This window comes from Sceloporus undulatus, chromosome 3 (genome assembly GCF_019175285.1).
Source record: "Sceloporus undulatus isolate JIND9_A2432 ecotype Alabama chromosome 3, SceUnd_v1.1, whole genome shotgun sequence".
Lineage (NCBI taxonomy): Eukaryota > Metazoa > Chordata > Lepidosauria > Squamata > Phrynosomatidae > Sceloporus > Sceloporus undulatus.
Window position 1 is genome coordinate 203,040,440 of NC_056524.1, and position 21,770 is coordinate 203,062,209.

Below are 21,770 nucleotides of genomic sequence, written 5' to 3' on the forward strand. Positions count from 1 at the left end.
CATAAGGGAAAATATTATTTGCACACTAATAATTGCTTCCTCCAGGTTGTACTCATCACAATAACAAGAACATGGTACAAATGGTACCTGACACCTTGCTATATCCTGAAATTTTGTAAACAAAACTGCAAATTGTCTTTTATGGTGGGGGATGAAGGGAATGTTTTTATTCTCGATGCTCACTCTCACACATCTAATTCAGATAGAAAAGCAGGAACAACAGACTTAATTTCTGCAAATATTTCAAGCTGACTTTTTTGTTGTTGTGCATGTAACAGCCATTCAGAGATGAGGATGCTACTGCAAAGCAAGCTACCATGGTGATCAAGGATTCTGTTAATTAGTACTGTTTGATGTATGGCACACCATGAGCAAAGGTGTTGACATGCTCATTTAAAGCATTAGTATATATACTGCAGTACAATGGAAAGTTTGCTGCTCAAAAGAAAACTTTGTATTTCTTACAATGATGCAGCAATACCTGAGCCTCTCCCTTATTTACTGTGGTTCGGTTATCTTGTTTGCTATTGTAGTGATATATTCAACTAATACAGTTAGTTGTCATGAAAGGTCCAAGGTCATAGTGGCCTTCCAGGCACCTTGGAATATTTCCCATCCTCTGAGTGCCCAAAGGTTAATTTCAGCTTTTCAGATTGCAATGGACAAAGTCAATGCAGACCCATCATACCTACAGAACTATAGCCTGGAGTTTGTATATGCTGACTGTGGCTGTGAAGCTAAGACGTCCCTTGATGCTTTCATCACACAGTTTCAAAAGAAACACATTTCTGCCTTGTTTGGACCTGTTTGCTCAGAGGCCACAGAGGTAGAGTATGAGTTTGTCCTGCATTTTTGTCAGTGGCTTTTATCATGCATTACTTCTTTTGGATTCTGTAAGTTATAGTGTTGTTTTTGTAATTATATTTGAAGAAGTGAGACATGCAACAAAATATTACAGAGGGGAGTGTGGAACGTTCCTGTTCAGGATTCCAACCATCCAGCTGTACCCTTTCCCAGGAAAACTCTCCCCACATCATTTTTCTGTTTTGCCCACTTCAACAAACATTCAGAAATCTGTAGCTATGAACACATTTTTCATTTGACTGTTTTTGCCTTTGCTTTCTCCCTACCCCATCACAAATTTTATATATATTTTCCTCAGAGGAAGTTTCTTTAGGCTTGATGATATCTCCTTCTTGTGAACAGATGATGCAATTTCTAGTTATACAGCACTGGAGAATGAATTCCCCATTAGTATATATGATAAGGTTATTATCTTGCTTTTGAATGCTGGCTTTGTTGAATTTTGTTTGTTTGTTTCTTAATGCTAAATGACCATCAATCATTTTAAACCAAGTTCAGAAGTAATTTTAATGAAATATTAAATTACTGTATATGAGGTGCCTCAAGAGAAATCCAAAGTCCAGGAATGTAGGTTGACAGCATAAACATTATGAGCCTGTAGCAAAAGAATGAATGTGCAAACTATTTTAACTAATGTCTATGAATAGATGCATTTTCCTTGGAAACTGCTTGCAGAAAAAATGATAAGAATATTGTAGAATAATCCAGTTTATCAAAACAAACTTCAAGCATTGAGAGTTTAACACATGCACTTGATGATGACTTGTGATGGCATCTCCCATTGGTACTTTTAACTTAAAACCCAATAATACTCATGGTCTTCAAGACTGCGGCAATTGTTTGCATGGACTGAAGCATACTGCAATTTAAGAAAGAGAACAAGGTCTTAGAATGGACTCCAGATTACAGTCTGTGGCTGAAGTTCACACCTCTCTCCTCCTTTGCGATTGTCTTGGTGCTGCTATCATAGACAACATCTCTTAGAGGAGCAGATTTGTCCTTACCATTATTATTATGTGACTAATCCTGTTCAGGTGTTAATCAATCCAAGTATTCTATCAATGAAGTGGGAAACAGGGCCATGCCAGATAGCCTTGTTACACCCATGATTCACTCACCTCGGGCATCTATATATAGTATATATAGTTTGAGCATCTATAGAAGGGAAGCCTATGGGTGTTTAGCTATAACTGCACTCATTTTCATACCTGCTGGTACTGGCGTTGCAACTTACATGGAGACCAAAATATATCTTTCTACAGATATTCACTTTCTGATTGCACATTCTGGAGGAGACTTCATTGTGGGAGTGATTTCCAGAGAAGGAACTGCATGGTGTGGGCCTGGTCCTCATTTAAGTATTAGAATTGTCAGACTGATGAATGCTTTATGAAGGCTTATGAAAAGTTCTTATCTCAGGATTATCTACATTCCTAACCTCCTCATTTGTTTTCTTATTGAGAGGCTACACAAAACTAAAAGGGCCTATGGATTTGGTTTGCATACTTAAAATAATAACATCTTTTCTTATTCAGAAACATGAGCATGGCTAACATTGCCATAAATATTTTAAAGTTTTACAAAGTGATCAGAACAAATACTTTTAAAATGTGTGCCCCCCAACACAATGTAATCTTGCATACAATTCTTTCTCTGACCATTGGACATACTAAAACTAACAAAGTCAGGAACCTTTGAAAACTTCTTGAAAAATTTGCCTCTTTTAATGAAATCTCTTTGTCCTAACTCTCTGTTATTATCTGTGATGGGCACCAAAAATGTTAGAGGAATCCCATACCCTTCAACAGTCCTAAATTGGCAGGGACAGTCTTGATTAATCTTTCACATTTTTTTTCAGCTAGCTGCTTTAAAAATGTACCAGTTTTGCAGTCATCCTCCCACTTTCCTCTATTTCGCCTCAATTTACTTTAGTTGCTGCAAATTGGGCTCAAAGTGGAAAGGTAGCTGGTACTAAGGTCTATGGAAGAATGAAGAGAGAGGGGTAAAATCTTACCCTTTCCAGTATGCTTAGGCAAAAGCAAACTGCTGCACTCTCTTCTAACTTGTTTATCTTCCTTGTTAATAAAATTTGATATATTGAACACACTGGCATTGCTTGGTTATGTATTCTGCTTTTCATCTGCATGTGTGCGCCTCCAAGTCACCTGTTAACTTATGATGATCCCGTTAACTTCATAAGGTTTTCTTAGGCAATAAATCCTTAGGAGTGGTTTTGCCACTCCCTTGCTCTGAAATATAGTTTACAGCAGATGGGATCTGATGTCTTTAGGGTATTTAATCCACACTGCAAACCCTCTGCCATTTCACCATAACAAACGTGGACAAGCAACATCAAAGTGCAGTCAAGGTGGCAAAAGGGAACAGTGAAGAAGAACAGACAATCTAGGAGAGGTTGCCATATTTTTTTGTCTAAGCTTACTAGCAAGGGCAAGACTTTGTCCCCTCCTCTCTTCACCTTCCTGCTATGTTAACTGCTTGACAGAGGATTAATCAGGACTGTCCCTGCCAAATCTGGGCAGTTGGAGGATATGCATCCATGAAATGTTGGAATATAAGGAAATAATCACAGCTACAGTATTTGTTTCTGTCCCTGTCCTCTGCCCAGTCTAGGCCTTACCACTAGGAAATGTCTTAAGAATAAGCTTTTTGCATAGTGCAATATTCCTCCCTATAAGGCTTTTGTATGGTTTAATATTTATTTCCAACATTTATATTTAAAAAAATTCCCAAAGCAGTTCAAAATAGAAAGAGATGCAATAAAGCAGTAGCTTAAAGGATGCAATGATGAAACAAATATAAGCCACAAATTCTATAAATCTGTTCATTTAAAACCAGGAGTAACTGACAGAACTTACAGTTAGGAAAATGACAGACAGGTCTCCAGTGGAAGAAAGACACATGGGGAGCCCAGCTAATTGTACATGATAGGAGACACAGCAGAGAAAGCCCTCCATTGTTTAGCTCTAAGAGGCTTATTATTTAGTCTTATCTCTTTTGGTAGAATTCAAAGATATAGCCATGTTAGCCTGCAGAATCAGTATGTAGAGAGATCTTGTAGCACCTTTGATATTAAGTGAAAGAAAAAAATTGGCAGCATGAGTTTTCGTAGACTTCAGTCTAATTCCTCAGATGCATTTAATCTCAATCAAAGCATCCCCGACAGATGGCCATCCAGCCTCTGTTTAAAAACCTCTAAGGAAGGAGACTCCACTACACTCCGAGGGAGTTTGTTCCACTGTCGAACAGCCCTTACTGTCAGGAAGTTTCTCCTAATGTTGAGGTGGAATCTCTTTTCCTGTAGCTTGCAGCCATTGCTCTGGGTCCTAATCTCTGGAGAGAGAAACCAAACTTGCTCCCTCTTCAATATGACATCCCTTCAAGTATTTAAACAGGGCTATCATATCACCCCTTAACCTTCTTTTCTCCAAGCTAAGCATCCCCAGCTCCCTAAGACGTTCCTCATAGGACTTGGTTTCCAGACCGTTCACCATTTTAGTCGCCCTCCTTTGGACACGCCCCAGTTTCTCAACGTCCTTCTTAAATTGTGATGCCCAGAACTGGACACAGTATTCCAGGTGAGGCCTGACCAAAGCAGAATACAGTGGCACTATTACTTCTCTTGATCTAGACACTATACTTTTATTGATGCAGCCTAAAATCACATTGGCCTTGTTAGCTGCCACATCGCACTGTTGACTCATGTTCAATTTGTGGTCTACTTGGACTCCCAGATCCCTTTCATATGTAGTCTCATTCAGCCAGGTGTCACCCATTCTATATCTGTGCATTTCATTTTTCTACCCTAAGTGAAATACCTTTACATTTCTCCGTGTTGAAATTCATTTTGCTAGCTTTGGCCCAGCTTTCTAATCTATTCATGTCATTTTGAATTTTGATCCTGTCCTCTGGGGTATTAGCTATTCCTCCTAATTTGGTGTCATCTGCAAATTTGATAACTATACTCCCAATTCTGTCATCCAGGTAATTGATAAAGATGTTGAATAGCACTGGGCCCAGGACAGAGCCCTGTGGGACCCCACTGGTCACTTCTCTCCAGGATGAAAAGGAGCCATTGTTGAGCACCCTTTGGGTTTGGCCAGTCAACCAATTACAAATCCATGTAACAGTTACATTGTCTAGCCCACTTTTCACTAGCTTGTGAAGTCAAAGGCTTTCATGGCTGGCATCCATAGTTTTTTGTGGGTTTTTCGGGCTGTGTGGCCATGTTCCAGAAAAGTTTCTTCCTGATGTTTCGCCAGCATCTGTGGCTGGCATCTTCAGAAAATGCTTTGCCTGGAACAACTGTGTGAGTCTGGGAATGCAGGAGTGATTTTCAGGCATGCCGACTGGTTTCTATAAATTTCTTTCACACAGTTAACAAAATTTTCTCCCATATCCATTACATTTAACAGCTCAAACATAAATTTCCAGCTGATGCTGTCAAAAGCCTTCTCAGCATCAATGAACAAAAATGCTGCCTTTTTTTTTAATTATCTTTATTATATGTTTGTATACATATATATATTAACTTATACATTAGAGTCATTCCATTTTTTTTTTCCCCCATACATATCTCAAATCGAACTTAGGGGGATACCATCCATGGTAAAAAAAATAAAAATAAAATAAAGAATAACCAAAAAGCACAGCATTTCACTAATATAGCTTCCAACCTATTCATATATGTGTCTATACGCTACATTTAAAGGTACCTAATACAATCTCATAGAGATCAACTCGCTCTAACCTGTTATTTACACAATTTACAAGTAATCTTCAACAATTGGCATTCCAAATTTTACATCCATTTATCATTTAAGTTACATCTTTTGTACCAATACCTTTCTAAAGGTTCCCATTCTTTTAACTTCTTTTCCTTATTCTTATCATCATTTATCATCATTGTTAATTTGTCTAACTCTTTGACTTCGATCAATTTCCATAACCACTCATCTATTCTAGGGGGCTTTCCAGACGGCCCTTTGGGACGTCCGGAGGACGTCCCATTTTAAAAAAGGGGCGTCTCTTTTAGACGCCCCTGGGCCTCGTACGGACTCCGTCCGTACAAGATGGCGCCGGCCTTTCTACATGGCCGGCGCCATCTTTACGCATCGGACGCACAGCGTCCAGACGCGTCGCGCCGCTGCTGACGTAGCGAGCGCGCCCCTGGCGCCTCGCTACGTCGCAAACGCGACGCAGAAAGAAGCTCCATTTTGGAGCTTCTTTTTTCGGTCCGCGCGGGAGTCGGGCCGTCTATAGTCTCCGGCTCCCCCGCGGACCTTCTGGCGGCGGCGGCAGACCGCCGCAAAGCGGCGGTGTGTAGCCCGCCTAGGTATGGTTTTTTTCTTCCAATTTCTAGCCAGCAATATTCTAGCTGTAGTGGTCGCGTAAAGAAAAATTTTCCAAAATTTTGGTTCAAGGGTTCCACCAAGAAAAGATGTCATATTAAGTAAAAATAATTCCGGTGTACAGGGAAATTTCACACTGAAAATCTCTTGTATCTTACAGTGAACTTTCTGCCAAAATTTTTTAACCCTAGGGCAGGACCACCACATGTGCAGATAATTCCCTTTACATCTTTGGCACTTCCAACAGACATTGCTACTTAAGTTATAAATCCTTGCGATCCTTTGCGGTGTATAATACCAGCGGTTCACAACCTTTAAACAGTTCTCTATATAATCTTGAGATGCCGTAAACTTACTGGATTTACGCCACGCATTCTCCCAGTGCTCCAAATCTATGCTATGCCCTATCTCTTGGGCCCATTTTGTCATATTATGAGTAATCACTTCATGTTCCAGTTCTCTGTTCAAAAGAAGGTCATATATTTTGGAAATCTTCCCTTTATCCTTTTGCCAAAACATTTCATCTAGCTTATTCACTTCTTTCTCAAAGACTCTATCTTTCCTATCCTTCTTAATTTTTTGTACTATTTGCATGTACAGTGGTACCCCGGGTTACGAAATTAATTCGTTCCGCGGTTAATTTCGTAACCCGAAATACCTTCGTAAGCCGAATTCCCATAGGCGCTAATGGAAAAATAGCTCTCTGCTGCCCTCCGGTGGCGGAAAATAGCGCCGCGGTTTTTTCGTAACCCGAAGAAACCTTCGTAAGCCGAAGCAATAAATCCCTATGGGATTTTTTCGTATCCCGAAAAATTCGTAACCCGGCGCATTCGTATCCCGGGGTACCACTGTATTCAAACCAGTTTAGTTTAAAATCTCTTTGATGTAGGTTATCAAGATCGACGATTTCTATCCTACCATCATTGCTTATTTTTATCAGGTCTTTATTTCTTATCCATTCTTCACTCTTTTTTCCCTTTGCCAAAAAAGGCTTCTTGGATCGAAACCCAATTAGGTAATCCAAAATATAACTTTTCTCTTATACTTTTCCATCTTTTATATAATGCCTTTCTCAATGTGTGCTTATTAAATTCCGTGCTTTCTATGTCTTTATTATACCACATGTAGGCATGCCATCCGTATTTAAGGTTGACTGCTTCCAATTCTAGTAATTGTATGTCTGATAATGTAATCCACTCTTGTATCCAGGTTATACTACAAGCTCTATAATAGATTTTTAGGTCTGGTAAGGCACAGCCTCCCAAGGCTTTCCCTTTTTTTTAGTATTGTACCCTGTATCCTAGCTTTTTTGCCCCGCCATATAAACTTAAATATTGACCCTTCCCAGTCTTTAAATACCTTATCCTTCATGATAATTGGCAAATTTAAAAATAAGAACATCAATCTGGGCAACACATTCATCTTAACAGCTGCAATTCTACCATATAAAGTTAAATCGAATTTATTCCACTGCATCATTTCGTTGTTTATTTGTTTCCAGACTCTTTTGTAGTTATCCTCGAATAGGTTTAAATTATTATTCGTGAGCCATATTCCCAAGTATCTTACCCTTTTCTGTATCTTTATACCTGATTTTAAAGATAGTGCCTCTCTTTCCTCCTCATTTAGGTTCTTTGTCAACATCTGTGTTTTATTTTTATTCATTTTATATCCTGAGACCTTCGCGAAATCATTCAATTCTTCAAGTATATAAGTTATACCCTTCATAGGGTCTTCTGATATTATAACCAAATCGTCGGCGTATGCCCTTATCTTATGTTCATATCCTTTGATCCTTGTGCCTTTGATTTTGTTGTTACTTCTTATTGAGTTGTTCAAAATTTCCAATAGCATTATGAACAGTAATGGGGACAGCGGACACCCCTGCCTTGTGCCCTTATCCACATTGATTTTCCCTGTTTTCTCCCCATTCACAATTATTTGAATTGTTTGCTGTTTATAGATCTGTTCAATATTTGCTACCATATTCTTCCCAAAGCCCATTCCTCTTAACACCTCCAGGAGAAACTGCCAATTTATATTATCGAACGCCTTCTCGGCGTCGAGAAATATCAACGCTAGCTTTTTTTCTCTATGTATATTATAGTATTCGACAATATTCAGCAAGGATCTTATGTTCTGTTTAATCTGCCTGCCAGGCAAGAAACCTTTCTGGTCATTGTGAATGATTACATTCAGCACTTTCCTTAATCTATGTCCTATTATCCAAGTATAAATTTTATAGTCCTGGTTCAGCAACGCTATAGGTCTGTAACTTGCCAAGTCTGTCGGATCTTTCCCCTCCTTGGGTATTAAGACCACATTAGCGTTACCCCAAGATTCTGGCTTCCCTTCCGACTTCACCTTGTTAAATACATTACATAATAATTGAATAATTTCTAGCCTAAAGGTCTTATAAAACTTAGCAGTAAATCCGTCTGGGCCAGGCGCTTTTCCAGACTTTAAAGCATCTATTGCCTCTAGTATCTCTTTTTGTGTAAAAGGCTCTTCTAAAAGATCTCTCTGTTCCTCGCTAAGTTTGGTTATACTGTTCTCTTTCCTCCTTAAGAACTCAGATATTTTACTTCGTTTTGCTGTTTTATCTCCTTCTTCCCTAAATAACTCCTGATAATAGTCGCCAAAGGCCTTTTTAATTTCTTTCAAGCTTGTTAATCTTTTCCCTTTATGGTTTATTTCTGTTATTATTTTTTTTTCTTGTTCCTTTTTAAGTTTAAAGGCCAACCATCTTCCTGTTCTATTGGCATGTTGAAAATACCTTTGCTTAGTCCTTTGGATCTTCTTTGTCATCTCCTCTGTAGAGTCCTCTTGCAGCTTAAGTTTCAATATTCTATATTGCTTTTCTAGCTTCTTATTATTCATTTTTTTCTGCATTTCAATTTCCAATTTCTTAAGCTCTTGTCGTAGCTCTTCTTGCTTACCCTGTTTTAGCTTTTTCACTTCTGCAGCCCTTTTGATTAACAACCCTCGGGTTACTGCCTTACACGTATCCCACACAATTTTGTCTTTAACCTCCTTGGAATAGTTTTCTAATAAAAACAGTTTAATTTCCTCTTTAAGATCTTTTACAAATTTCTCGTCATTCAGTATATTCTCATTCAACTTCCATACCCATTCTTTCATTCCACCTTCTACCTCCATAGTCATTTCGATCATATTATGATCCGATATCTCCCTCGGGGCAATTTCCATTTTCCTTATCAGGGGTAGAACTTTTTTTGTGGACAGAAACATATCTATCCTTGAGACAGACCTACAGGAATCTGAAAAATATGTGAATCCATCCTTATTTTTATAAAGGTAAGTCCATACATCTAATAAATTGTTCTCTAGTATCATATCAAAACAACTCGCAGGGAGTTTCCCCTGATTGTTCTGAATCTTTTTGTTTGCTCTCCTGTCTCTTTTAGGCTTAAGCACGCCATTAAAATCTCCAACTATAATTGTTTTATCCCCATCTAATTTGCTTAGGTCCTGATGCAACTTTTGGAAAAAAGTATTTTTCTTTTCTAATGGGGCGTAAACACAGACAATATTCAGTTTTTGGTTATCCATATCCATTTGAATTGCAACGTACCTTCCGTCCTCATCCTTAAATACTTCTTTGCAGTTAAATCTCCTATTTACATAGATTCCAACCCCCCTTCTTCTCTTCTTTTTATCCAGTGAACAGTATAGACAGCCTAGACTGTTATTTTTCAAATATTTTGCTTCACTTTCTTTTATTTTAGTTTCTTGGATGCACACAATATCACATTTACTCTTTAATAAATAATGAAATACAAGTTTTCTCTTATGTAACTTATTTAAACCTCTTACATTTAAAGAACCTATTTTAATTTTCATTTTCACTTCTTTCTCTAAACCTTTTCCCCCTATTTTGCCTGAGACAGTATCCTTTTACTCTTGCCTGTGTCTTAAACTTCTTTCAATTGTAAATTTTCTTTAGAGCCTTTTTTCTCTCTTGCTTGATCTTCCTCTGGGCTTTTCCCCTTTTCCAGCACTTTCCTATAGAATTCCCTGGCTTTATCAAGGTTATCTATTTTGTACTTTTTTTTGCCTAAAGAAGAATAGGACCCCTTCAAATGTATCCCACCTGTATTTTATGTTGTTTTTGTACAATGCTTGTGTTAAGAATCTGTATTCTTGTCTTCTTCGCAGAATTTGTATAGGCACGTCCTTATATACCTCAATTTCCTTGCCCTCTATTATTAGTTTTTTCTGCAAGCTCTGAGAACAGATTTTATTCCTAATTCTAGCGTTTGTCATACAGATTGCTATATCTCTGTCCAAATTTTTTTCCTTAGCCCATCTTGAATTTATTCTAAATATTTTTTCTGTGTATAGCAATAAAGTTTCCTCCGGTATCTCAATGAATTGAGCCAGATCTGGAATAATACGATCAAACAGTTGTTCTTTCTCAGTCTCTGGTAGACCTCGAATTTTTAGGTTTCTTTCCCTATATCTCACCTCTTGCAATAGAAAACTCATATTCACATTTTGTTGATCAATCAACATATTGTTTGTTTTTCTCTCCAGGGCTTTTGTTTGGGTAGATACTTGCTCTACTTCTGTTTTCAAGTCTTTCACTTCACCTGTTATTCTATCAATCTTACTCATTAAGCTTTGTATTTCCTTATGCGTGTCCGCCCTTATTTCTTCCCTTGTTTCCTTCAATTCCTCTCTTATTTCTTTTTTAAAAGATTTCTTGAATTCCCTTAATTCCTCCAGAATTATTAAGCTAACGTCCTGTCTATTAGATGCTGCCTTTCTTTCATTATGGGTGTTATAATAATCTAGGGTGTTAATTATAGTCCTGATATTATTTTTAATATGCCTTCCTGGGAGGAATCCGTTTTGGTCCTTTTTTATCTTTTCCACCAAAATTTCCTTGAGTCTATTCGCCATTATCAATGTCAAGATCTTGTAGTCATTGTTCATTGGTGAAATTGGTCTATAATTACTAACTAATTGTTCATCCTTACCTTCTTTTGGTAAGGAAATTAAGGAAATTATAGTTTTTCCCCATGTTTCTGGTTTTCCCTCTGGATCACGTTATACGTGTCTTTTAAAGGCTCTATCAATTCTGTTTCAAACACTTTATAGTATTTGGACGAAAGTCCATCTATGCCTGGGGATTTCCCATTTTTTAGTTTATGTATTGCATTTCTAATTTCCTCTGATGTAAATTTAGCATTCAATAGTTTCTTCTGATCTGGTTGCAATTTCACTACATTGTACTTAGTATTTCCAATTTCTGTGTATGGTTCTATGTATAGACAGTGAAGAAAGCTGACAGGAAGAAAATCAACTCATTTGAAGTGTACTGCTGGAAGAGAGTTTTGCAGATGCCATGGACTGCAAAAAAGACAAATAAATGGATTCTAGAACAAATCCTGAATTTTCCCTAGAAGCCAAGATAACTAAACGGGGAATGTAGTACTTCAGATATATCATGAGAAGACATGACTCACTAGAAAAGGCAATGACTGATGCTTGGTAAGGTGGAAGGAAGTAGGAAAAGAGGGAGACAACATTATAGGTGGATAGACTCAGGTCTAAAACATACTGCAGAAATAATACAGTTTGAGAAATCTTTAACTGCCCTGGCTCAATGCTAGGGAATCCTGGGAATTGTAGTTTATTGTGGCACCAAAGCTTTCTGAAAGAGAAAACTAAATGTCTCACAAAATGACAGTTCACAGAATTCCCTAGCATTAATCCAGGACAGTTAAAGCAGTCTCAAACTGGATTATTTCTGCAGTGTGTTTTGGACCTCATTCAAGGAAGCAACAGCCATGACACTGCAAAACCTGAGCAGGATTGTTGATATCTGGGTGATTTGAAAAATCTCTCATTCATTGGGTCATGGTAAATCAAAGTTATCTTGATTACAATTAACAATAAAATAGCAATTGGAAATAGCAGCTGGAAAATTCCAACAGTAGTTGGAAATATGGAAGTGAAGCTAGACACGTGTTGTGTTTATTAAATACTTAAATTGTAGTATTTATTGGGCTATCTTTGTAAAAGCATTAGAAACCCAATTTTGAAGAAGTATCAGGTTTATGAGACAGCAGGAGTGGCCTATTGCACTGGTCTAAGTATTCCCGAGTTGAGATTTAGGTCAAGAGAGCTGCTACAGTTCAGAATTAATACAGTTTGGCATGGCTTTAACTACCATTGCTCAATGCTATGAAATCCTAGGATTTGTATTTTGTCAGAACTCTCTGATAGTGAAGGCTAATATATGTACAAAACTACAAATCCCATAGGTCTATAGCATTGGGCCATGGCAGATAAAGTGGTGGCAAAGTGCATTAATTCTGCTGTGTAGATGCAGCCTTATACTGGGGCACAAGCCATTGGATTGTCCTGTGAATTAATGAAATAAAATAGATTACAGAAATGAAGCATTAGACAGCAGAGAAGAGTTGCTGATTCCTATTGAGAGCTGGCCACTGATGAAAGAGCAAAGCAAGTTTTGTTTGTTTTTTGTCTGAACTGTAGGGAAGATTTGTGCAGTTGAAATACCTGTTTTAAAAATGCTGTACCATCAAGAGCCTTCAGACTGGATTCTAGAATGAAGTGAAAAAGCATACACTATACTTCTCACAACACTTTAAAGAGCCCACAGTTACCACAGCAGGACAGAAGATCATGCTATTGTGAGACTTTTATTATTTGGTACTGGGACAGCGGAAGAGATACTGCTGTGTCTAAACTTTATATTTCAAAAACAGTATTACACAGTACAACCACAAGAGAAACAGGAAGAAAGAGAGGCAAGGTAAATGTAGAACCAGAGTCTTTCATCCTGCTGAAGTAATGATTCATGTGCTCCTTCTTTCTATGTACTACTTCTGCATGGCCTGCACTAGTTTACAGTATCTCTCCTAAAACAAAACAAACACTTCAAATAGTGGAGCACATCCCATGTCATTTCAGTTAATCTGAAAACAGGGAAACCTTCAGCTAGCAAGATAGGTCTATAGGAGGGCCTCTAGACCACATGCCGCCACTTGCATCCCATTTTCCAGCCAGTAAAGCCACTAAACAGTGGTGTCAATAGGGGGTGAGGAGTGTGTGGACTGCACCAGGTGACACTCTAAGGGGTGTGTGACACCACTGTTCCTCAAGCATCTGCCTTTGGGCAGAAACGGGCTGTGGCATTTGCCTGTGTCCCATTGAAATGCTGAAAGGATGGTGTGAGTGGGGTGAGACTTTGTGGAAGCATAAAGGAGAAGCCCCAGTTTATTTCCTGTTTTTTAAAAGCCCCTCCTAGGTCTAATATAGGGCCTAGGTACCTCAAAGGCACCAGATCTCATCTGATCTTGGATGCTAAGCAGGGTCAGTCATGGTTAGTATTTAGATAGGTGACATCCAATAGATATTGTAGGGTATATTTTAGGAAAAGACACTGGCAGAACTACCTCTGAGAATTCATTGCCTGGAAAAAAAAATCCCTTGAATAAATAGAGTCACCATAAGTTGACAGGCAAATTGACAGGGGCATACGCACCCACACACAGGCCTAATATGGCCTGAGAAGGGAGAACAACAAAAACTGGCAAAATTGCCATTTTGGACAAAACAAACAAACAAACAAACAAACCCTGTTCTGGCCTCAGTGCTATTTAACACCTTTATTAATGACTTGGATGATGTAATAGAGGGTATGCTTATCAAATTTGCAGATGACAACAAATTTGGAGGAGTAGCCAATACCCAAGAGAAAAGGATCATAATTCAAAATAACCTTAACATACTAGAGAGATGGGCCAAAACTAACAAAATGAATTTCAACAGGGAAAAACAAGTTATTACAATAGGATGGGTGAGACCTGGCTTGACAAGAGCATATGTGAAAGGGATCAAGGAAACTTAGTGGACCACAAACTGAACATGAGTCAACAGTGTGATGTGGCCACTAAAAAACCCCCCAAACCAATGCAATTCTAGACTGCATGAATAGGAATATAATGTTTAGATTGAGGGAGGTAATAGTTTCACCCTATTCTGTTTTGGCCAGACCTCACCTGGAATACTGTGTCCACTTCTGGATACCACAAATCAAGAAGGATATTGACAAGGTGGAATGTGTCCAGAAGAAGGGGACAAAAATGTTAAAAGGTCTGAAAACATGCCCCATGAAGGACAGTTTAAGGAACTAGGTATGTTTAGCTTGGAAAAGAGACGGTTAAGAGGTGACATAATAGCCATGTTTGAATATCAGAAAGGGTACAATTCATAGATATAGCTGTGCTAGTCTATAGAATCAGAAAAGGTGTCATACTGAAGATGGAGCAAGCTTGTTTTCTGCTGCTCCAGCAACTGGGACATGGGACAGTGGTTTAAAGCTACAGGAAAATAGAGCCCACCTTAACATTAGGAAGATCTTCATGTTGGTAAGAGCTGTTCAACAGTGGAACACACTCCCTTAGAGTGTGGTGGAGTCTTCTTAAGTTTTTTAACAGAGGCTGGATGGCCATCTGTTGGGGTGCTTTGTTTGTGTATTCCTGCATTGCAGGGGGTTGGACTGGATGGCCCTTGAGGTCTTTTCCAACCTCACAATTGTATGATTCTATTGGCGGAGGGAAGGCTTGGACACTCCATAGGATGGTGTGACCTTCTAAATTTCCATGGAAGACATTGTATTCCCCATCCCAGTCTTCAGCAGTTCCCATCTTAATCTATGCACATGCAGCCTCCTAAGTGTGGACGAAAAAAAGTATTGAAAGGGAAGGGTGAAGAAAGAGTGAAATAAAGAGGGAAAGAGAAGGGATAGTCATTTTCAGGTTTGGTTCTGTCCATGCCTATGGCTTGCTCCACTTATATAGTGCCTACGCACAACCTTAAACACAATCCTTGTCCTAGGAAAAGAGAGAGACTGTGTTACAAATGGATAGATTCAATCAGGAAAGTCACACCCCTGAGCCTGCAAGAATTGAGCAGGGTTTTTAATACCAGAGTGTCTTGGAGGCCTTTCATTCACAGAGATGCCGTAAAGTCAAAGACAATTAACAACAATTTGGACTCCCAGAATATCCCAAGCCAGTATAGCGGACCATTGCAGCTGGGGCATTCTTGGAGCTGCAGTCCACACCTTTTAAAGTTCTGTACAGGATGAGCTAACTACACATGTTAACTACATTGACTAACTATACATGTTAGTAAGAGTGAGGAATACCTTAAATCTGATGAAGGTGTATAAATGGCTTATATCTCAGGATTATCGACTTTTCTAATTTAGTTTATGCAATGAAGATTTTTTTTTTAAACAAACTTAACAGGGCCTATGCATTTGTGGTGTATATGTATTTGTATGCGAGCCAGTGTAGTGTAGTGGTTTGATTCTTGGATTAGGATTCTGGAGACCAAGGTTCAAATCCCTGCTCAGCCTTGGAAACCCAATGAGTGACCTTGGGTATGTCACACTCTTTAAGCCAAGGATAGCAAAGGCAAACCCCTTCTGGACAAATCATGTGAAACAAACCCTGTGATAAATTCATCTTAGGGCTGCCATAAGTCAGAAATGACTTGGAGGTACACAGTAGCATCAACAACAATGTATTTGCGCTAAACTTAGCTGTAGTCCCAAATGTAACTTCCCTGCATTTCTGTCTTGGTATGTAGGATAGCAGTCTTACTTTAAGATCAATGGCATGGGATTGCATCCGTCATCTTATACCCAGTTATACATTCTTTCACCCACACAAGCCTAGGCTGAACTGTAATTAATTGAACTGGGCTCTTTGGCAACAAGGTATGCTTGACAGCCTTTGTTCTCATGTGCTTTAGTCTTAAGGGAGTGCAGCTGGCAGCGCATTTCCTGTGCTCCGGGCTTGCACTTCAAATAATTCTTGTATGTGTAGGAAGCAATCCTAGCTTGCTTCTGCACTGAAGACCTTTAGCCATGGTTCAGCATTGCTTTTCCACATTTAGCCACAACCAAAATTAAAATGAAGGTTCCACACCATATTTTCATATACCACTGTACTGTGCATAATTCCCTTCTTGTGAAGTTCTTCCTGTAACGTTACATGCAAGGAAATCCTGTTTAGCAAAGTTTCCTAAACAAGGCAATTAAAAGTTTATTGCTTGCCCTAGGTCAACCTATTTCATTACTGTCTTCTCATGGAATAGATGTTTCTATTCCATCAAGCCTTGGGGGATTGATTGTTAAAAAGACATAGGCTTTTTATGATGCTGTAATTTTAACCTCTGTTTTAAACTAATAGTTTATATGGTTCTAATGCTTCTGTTAGTTTGATACTGTTTTAATCTCTACTTTTGTGTGCTTTGCACTATATGTGTTTTTATTTTAATTTTCTGTCTTTTGTCAGCCATCTTGAGTCCTAGTCTGGGAAAAAGGCTGGGTATAAATAAAGTGATGGAGGGAGGGAGGGATGAGTTGCCCTTTAAAAAAAAACTTGATGATTAATGATTGATAACTCATAAATTGGCCTTTGACTAGCTGCTGTTAATTGCTCCATCCCTCTCTCTTGGAGATAGGTCTTCATTATTAATCTCTATTACTATTGCCGTTTCCTCTAGCACAGTCAGATGGCTGAAAATTTCAAAATCAGAGCAAGGAGGAATTATTGATTATCATTTCCTGCATGGAAGAACTTGACTAGCTGGCTGGAAATCTGAACTTAAACTAATCCTGTTTGAGGGATGAGAATCCAATTATTTTCAGGGACTACAATTCCCAGAATTCCCCAGCCAAAGTGCCCCCTGTTATCTGAAAGTAAAAAAACAAACAAACAAGAAATAAATATTTCCCTAAGCTCTGTTGAAGATATACTTTAACATTTTGTAATACATCTGACTACAGGTTGGTTCTCCCTTATCCAGAATTCTGAAATATGAATCATTATCCAAAAATCCCAAACTTTTTTCATGGGTGGCTAAAATAGGGGCACCTTTGCTTTCTGATGGTTCAGTGTTTCAACACAAACTTTGTTTCATGCACAAAATTATTTTAAAACATTGTATAAAATTACTTTCAGGCTATGTGTATATGTATTATGAAACATAAATGAATTTTGTGTTTAGACTTGGGTCCCATCTCCAAGACATCTAATTCTGTACTTATATGGAAATACTGGTATTCAAAATATAATAATAATAATAGTAATCCAAAATCCAAAGCACGTCTTATCCCAAGCATTATGGATGAGGGACCCAACTTGTACAATATCTTTCTTTTCTCTTCATCCCACCCCCCCAATAAATAATGAAATAGGCTTTTTTGTGATAGGTTGTGTGTAGTCCACATCAGTAAGGTAATTCCAAAAAGATTTAAAATCAAATCAAATCAGAGACTGCAGTTCTAGATTACAGAAAGATTTTCATTACAGGCCTAGTATGGCAATGAAGCAATAATTATTGTTATTCCAGACAGCATACAGAGTGCAACTTTTACAACCAATGTGGTTTATCTCTCTCTAAAAATATCTTGGAAGATATAGCATATGACATTTAATTTCAACACACTCTAACATTATCTCATATTGAAATTTAACTTGAACACCAGCAATTTTTTGGGAGTTTTTGTAACTCTTTCAAAACGCACTGTACATCCAGCCACCTTTAGCATCTGTTATGAGCACACACATGTAGAATAGTTAAGTAGCTTAGTTTGCTTCTATTGGCAGTCTTCAGAAATACAAACTTCAGAAAAGAAAGGAAAAGAAAAGAAAAATAATACTGTTTGACTAAGCCCATGAAGCTTGCCTTTCTAACTACTCACCAGTTTTCAGTACTGTATCCTTGCTTCTTTGAGATCCTGACAAGACTATTAGTATCTCTTTGTCACTACTCTAAATCTTGTTTAATTATCCAACTCTTTAGCTGTGGCAGTAACACCCTCTTATGTTAATGAAAGGTTGCTGTTCACATACGTTACATTCACTGCACCTGATACTCCTACACAGGTAATCCTGTCAAACTAATACAGTTCTCTGAACCCATCATTTTTCATGGCAACTTTGAGGGACTTCTGAGGAGTGTCTAGTCCTCCACAAGTTCACTTTCACAATATATAAAGTGGATTACAGTAGAGGATTATTCTGATGAAAGAAATGACTCAGAGTCCAGAAAAACCATGAGCCTCATGGGCATATACCTCTATCCAGTAAACCAAATTCACTATGTTAGGGATTTTAACCTGAAATGTTTGCTATAGTTGTAGTAAAACCAACCAACCAACCAACCAACCAACCAACCAATTAAATAAAATTAATAAAATTTTAATAACATTTATTAACTTTTCCCAAAATCAGTACTGAATGAAATGGCATAAAAATACTATTGTGAAATAGTAAAAATACTATTGCTAGGACTCAAAAACAAAGGTGACAAATATTCTACTATTTACCTAATAAGGAACTTCTATCACTTGGGATTGCATCATGACCACTACACTGGAAGAAACCATGATTTTAATGTTTTTCCTGTAGGTTTTTTAAAAAAATATATTTATTTATTTTCATGTTTATGCTGCCTTTCAGAAATGGTCCCAAGGTAGCTCACATAACATTTAATTCAGTTGTGTTTGTAGCAAAATCTCACCCAGTGCCTGGAAAAGTTACTGGTTTGGACTGCAACTCCTGCCTTCCCTTGGAACCATGCTGGTTGAAGGATTTTTTAAGCTGTCATCCAAAAATATTTCCCAATCTTTACTCCTCCACTAATTTGTCTCTTCCCATAGCAAATCATAGATAAGCCTGTTCACTTCTGTCAGTCCATCACTTTGCTCAAATTTGATGGTACTTCCCTACCTACCTTTGGAGCTATTCTTTCTCTGCTGGACACATGTCCCAGTTGTGGAAAAGTTCCTCTATATATTCAACTGCTTTAGCCAGTTCTCTGTCTACACCTAAAGCAGTTAAATAGGAAGTATAGTATCTATGTATCTGTGTGGGAGGCACAATCTGGAATTGCTGAACTCCATGTGCCTGCAGGTTGTTAGTGTAGGTGTTAGAGGGTGGTTTTAGAGAAATAACATTGAGTAACAACATTGGATTGAAGAGACTTCAGAGACAGCACACTGATTGAAAATGTTGTGCATGTTTCAGATGCCTCATCTCATATTCCCACCTGGTGATATTTCCCTTTGCCAGATGCAGAAACATCTGTGATGTGGGCTAGAACATGTCTTTGTGCTTTAAAATATTGATAATGAGTTTTCATGAGCATGAATAGACCTATCCTCTAGCCTTTCCTGAACAATCTTTTGAGTTAGCGGCTCAACTGACAGCCCCTAAACTGGATTGGGCCCATGGCAACCTCACAGCAACCTTTTGCAGCCTTTTTTTTAATCCCTCAAAAGGCCAGATTGGGGCCGCAGCATGAGGTTGCCATGGCTAGGCATCCTGCCACCCCTTAGGGACCATCTGTTGAGCCCCTTAGACTAGTAGTTCTGAGACTTTAGTCCTTCTGATTCTCTGGACTTCAGGTACCTGTAGCTCCAGATAACATGGCCTTGGTCTGACATTGGCATTCTGGGATCTGAACTCAAAAAAATCTGGAGGCTTACAGGCCGAGAACCACTTACCAAGAACACTTCATGAGACTTGGAAACATGCTGTGCCTCAGTCAAGGAAAAGACAGACCACTAGCTACAGTGGCAGTGGAACCTCTAATGGAGGATTAATTGCTTTACTGTCTGTTTATAAGTTGACACCCATCTCCCTGAGATGAGAAGGAAGCAGAAAGAGAGGCAGCAAATACAAGCAGCAATTTTAATTGACAAGAGGTGAAACCATACTGCACAGTTATACCAGTCTGATAGCACTTTAACCATCATTGTGTCGTCCTACAGAATTCTGAGATGTGTAGTTTGGCTGGGGACTTTTGAAAGCTCTAGCTCTTTCCCTTGAATTGCAGCAGCGAATTCAAGTTGCCTCACCAAACTAGATATTACAGCATTCCATAGCAAGGAACTTTGGCAGTTGAAAGGCTGTTGATCTCTTATTATTGTGCCATGTGGAAACTTCCAAAGATTTGATAATTTAACCTGAAGTACCATTTTGGTAGGGTTGTATGGGAAACCGATACAGGCTGTGTTGTTTTCTCATAGATGTGTATTTGCTTTTGTGATGCTCTAGTTTGTAATGGGGAAAAACTACAGAGTAAATATTGCAAATGTCCTTGTATCCCCTAGACATCCCCAGTGCATAAGGAAGTAGAAAATGCTTAAAAACTGTAGTCCAAGGTGGAAAAAGACAGGAAAAATAGCAGCTAGGGAAGCCAAAATCAAGAGCTCCTTTACAGTCTACAGTTTTAACACTTTGATTTCACACACTGTCATATCCGCATCCTATGGAATCCTGTTTCTTTGTTTAGTGAGGCACTAGAGCTCTCTGTATGAGAATTCCAAATACCTCTTGCAGAACTACAAATCCCAGGACTCTATGGAAAGCAGCCCTAGCAGATAACATGGAATAACTGTGAAGGGTGAAAGAATCCCAATTTTTATCTAACCTGTAGCATTATGATAAGAATATAGATGCACAAACTAATTTAGCCCTCAGAACTCCTTATATCAAAGCTTTACACTTCTAACAGATGTGATTTTTTACCATAAGATACAAAGATTTTTTTTGTTATATTCATATATTAAAGGTAATTATCAGACATGTGTAATACATTGAGACTGGTAAGTAGTCCTTCCCTTCACATATGAAAAAGTGGGATAAACTTGGGAAACATGATTTAAAGTTTGAACATTTTTGTAAGTTTTAAAATTTCCTTTAAATTGTTTGTTGTCTTGGAAGCTCTATTTGGGCCAAAAGGCAACTCATAGCATTACAAACAGAAAACTAAAACAAAAAGAAGTACTCACCATATTGAGAGAGTTTGTTGAACCCTTAGCAATTTTCCTGCTTTCTTGAGAATGACATTTGTCATTGTGCAGATGTACAAAATTTAGTGTGTGTAGGAAGTTATAAGGATCACTGACTTTAGCAATTGCTCCGATGTAGAAAGTGTTCAAAACTAATGTCAATGAATTGCAAGTTCAGGAGATGTATGCAACCTGCTGGTTTTGTGGTTTTAGTTGCCCAACACCCATGAAATTGCCCCAAATTTGTTACTCAAAAGGATTATGCCAGAGTGGTCCTCTTTTAGAACAGAATTATAACAATGAAGAAACTTCTAATGAATTGATCTATGTGAATGAAACTTGGTTTCATTTTTGTGGGTTGATGCACCAGTCAGTTAAATTGATAGATCTTCAAGTGGCCAGGTAATCACTATATTTCAGTCTCTAAATTTCTAGCATTGCAGAGAATGAAATATTGAGAATCATTTACACTTACAAATCTTGTGTTTGCTGTGTGTGCATTTGGCAACTTTATGTGCCCCAATTCTTTGGGTATTTAAAACTATATTTCTGCATGTTCAAATGAAATTTTAAATTACTGCAATGCTGCAAATTTGAGGACTGAAGAAAAATTTCATGGGGGCACTGCCTTCATTTTGCCACCCCCAGCCCCCACTATAGACTCA

The 21,770-nt window shown here is 38.2% G+C and overlaps 1 protein-coding gene across 1 annotated transcript in view; it reads left to right on the top strand.

The window, feature by feature from the left end:
* Nucleotides 1-643: 643 nt before the first annotated feature.
* The window catches only part of LOC121926428 (guanylate cyclase 2G-like), a 69,295-nt gene continuing 48,168 nt past the window's right edge, over nt 644-21,770 (top strand). The window contains exon 1 of the mRNA XM_042459413.1: nt 644-826. Within this exon, the coding sequence (XP_042315347.1) occupies nt 659-826 (168 nt within the window). The 5' untranslated portion in view covers nt 644-658. The remainder of the gene's footprint in view (nt 827-21,770) is intronic.